This window comes from Opisthorchis viverrini (genome assembly GCF_000715545.1).
Source record: "Opisthorchis viverrini unplaced genomic scaffold opera_v5_833, whole genome shotgun sequence".
In the NCBI taxonomy this organism is placed as follows: Eukaryota; Metazoa; Platyhelminthes; class Trematoda; order Opisthorchiida; family Opisthorchiidae; genus Opisthorchis; species Opisthorchis viverrini.
Window position 1 is genome coordinate 21457 of NW_008752475.1, and position 2545 is coordinate 24001.

General features: G+C 42.5%; 1 protein-coding gene across 1 annotated transcript in view; it reads right to left on the minus strand.

The window, feature by feature from the left end:
• Window positions 1-2178: 2178 nt before the first annotated feature.
• Window positions 2179-2545, minus strand: part of T265_12085 (hypothetical protein) — a gene marked incomplete at both ends in the record, with an annotated part of 13353 nt that continues 12986 nt past the window's right edge. The window contains one exon of the mRNA XM_009179037.1: window positions 2179-2241. Coding sequence (XP_009177301.1) covers window positions 2179-2241 — 63 coding nt within the window. The remainder of the gene's footprint in view (window positions 2242-2545) is intronic.

The following is a 2545-nucleotide window of genomic DNA, read 5'->3' on the forward strand; positions in this document are numbered from 1 at the left end:
CTTGGTACCCCAATCCAGATGCAGCGAAGAACGCATATGGAAAATCTCCTTTCTACTCAGTGCCGAGTACTACGCAGTGTGGTCAACGAGTCCGCATTTGGCAAAATTGTTCGGGCTCTCAGCCTTCTGATCCGAGTCCATGGTGCATGCGTAAACATCAAGGGAGGCTAGTGGCTGCTTGGGGTGATGGTCTGCACAACAGCGTTGACGTTTGCGGTTTACGAGAGTTGATCGCTTCGCCCATCTCGAATCGAAGGCTCGTATTTCCGGTACAAATGTACCCGCGGATATTTATCAGCGTTATCCAGCCCCGATGCAACCTTCTCAGGACGAGAGTTGAAAGCGCTCGGCATGGTCATGCTGGCCAGACGATCTTATGTCGTGGAAACTGTGGTCAACCGGAGAGTTTGGTGCATATTTGCAATCCTGCTGGATCACGCATGATGCCAGATGTGCTCGTCATAATCGGATTGCAAGGGAACTCGCAAAACATCTCCGTCGACCGGAATACACCTTCTTCGAGGAATCGAGAGTACCTACTTCGAAGTTAGTCAGACCTGACCTAATCGCTGTTCGCGATTACCGTGCAACTGTTATAGACGTCAGCATAGTCTCGAATGGGCGCGGAGTGACTGTGTGGAATGAGAAGCAGATGCATGGTGCTGATGAATATTCCCTCGCCGTAATCCCAGCCCCACATGCAATCAGTTGTGATGTCGACTTTTTGGATCACCAACCGATGGTCATCTCTTATAGAGGGATCTGCTTTCCTCAATCCGCTAAGGCTGTTGTTGGGCTGGGACTTCCTAAGGTCACAGTCAGTGACTTGTGTTTGTTTGCCATTGGACTCGCTGCGTACTTATGACACTTTTATGCGTGGCACATGACGTTGAATATACATTTTTACCATTTAATCTCATATCAGACCCAGTCTGACGGACAGTTTGTGCCTGGTGTGCGTGTTGACTGTGCTAGTGCCTACCGCGTCTTAAAGAGCATTCAACATAGTTCGTCCCTTGTTCGGTTAATGGTCATTGGACGCGTCTTTCCATATCAAAATTTTTACATACTTTGGGATTCATCTCATCATAGTGGAACTGTTCATGGCATGGTTTCTAATGAAACATTTCTCTATTTTCTCTAATGTTCTCCTATTATTCTTTCGCATTCATCGCTTGCTTTTAGGTTTATTGTTGGCAACCATGCCTTTCAAAAATAAATGATTATTAGTAATTACATCACAAGTACTAAAAACAACAAAAAACAGATGATTAACAAAATAAAAAACCCTAAATTTGCGAGGAACGTACGCGCTGAATTTGATTGCATATTATGAACATCAACAAAACGCAGAAGCGTACCATAGTAGATTGGAGACTGCAAAATACAATGATACGCTACAAGTATGTCGTAGCTAGCGTGCTACTCAAATACACTTTTCCTTCTGCAATGAACTTTCTAGGTTATCGCGAGTTTGAGCACAAACTTTAAAGAATAAACATTTGTGTTTCTGGTAGCATGACAGAATGAGCTCATAAAAGACAATTCAGCTTTACAGTTCTTCATAGTCGATACAGAAGAATTTATGGCTTGTCCGGGACAATTATTACGCACCTGCTTAACGATGAAATTTAACCAATGGAATCACGAAAGTAAGGCCCGGTCAATTCTAAGCATCGTGCACTCAAGCGTTATGTCTTCAATGTACAATTCGTAGTCCCAATGCTTCATTCTATTCTGCTTTTGCTCGAGTGAAGTTCAGTAGATCACACTCGTAGCTTACCGTCACTTTTGCACTTTTCGACTTGATTGGTGTAAAATGCAACGCAGTCTTGGGTTGATGCAACAATATGAAGAGCGGAAATCGAGCTTACCGTAGTTTGACAGTGTTGGTACGTGTCACCAAACAGCTCCGAAAAGGCATAGGTTTAAGTAACTGTTTAAAACAGGCAGAGGAATTTTGGCTTGCTAATATGGTTATGTCAGATGGGATAGACTTACGTGCTGTTTGATGGGTATTGGGCGACGCATATTGTTGACGGAATGCCGTTTGAACATTGAAAATATAAACTACTGATTGTTTCCTTGTAAGCGTCACGAGTAGGTACAAAACTGTGACGATCTTTTCACATATATTCCTTGACTGTGTGACATGTGCACAATTTTACAAGCTAAATTTCACTGAAGAATGTATTCCGCATCCGGCAACTTGTCGGCATCAATGTGGAATTTCCGGGGTGCCTAAATGTAACCGAAATAGAAGGTAAGTTTTCGTTCACCAATGAGACGAAACTTAATTCAATAGCGCTGTTTCAAAACATCGCCACTTGGTATATCCCACAAACCGTCAAATGCTACATTAAAAGCTTACGACAAACACGTAAAATCAACGTAAAATCAGTTAGAAATTATACCAACCCGTTTTTAAACTGCCTTGCACTTGAACGTGGAAAACAAACAAACCCAGAATTTAGCAGGTGCAACATTACTATAAATGTCCAATGCCGCACCGAACTAAGTTAAATATAAAGCTGAATGATTAATT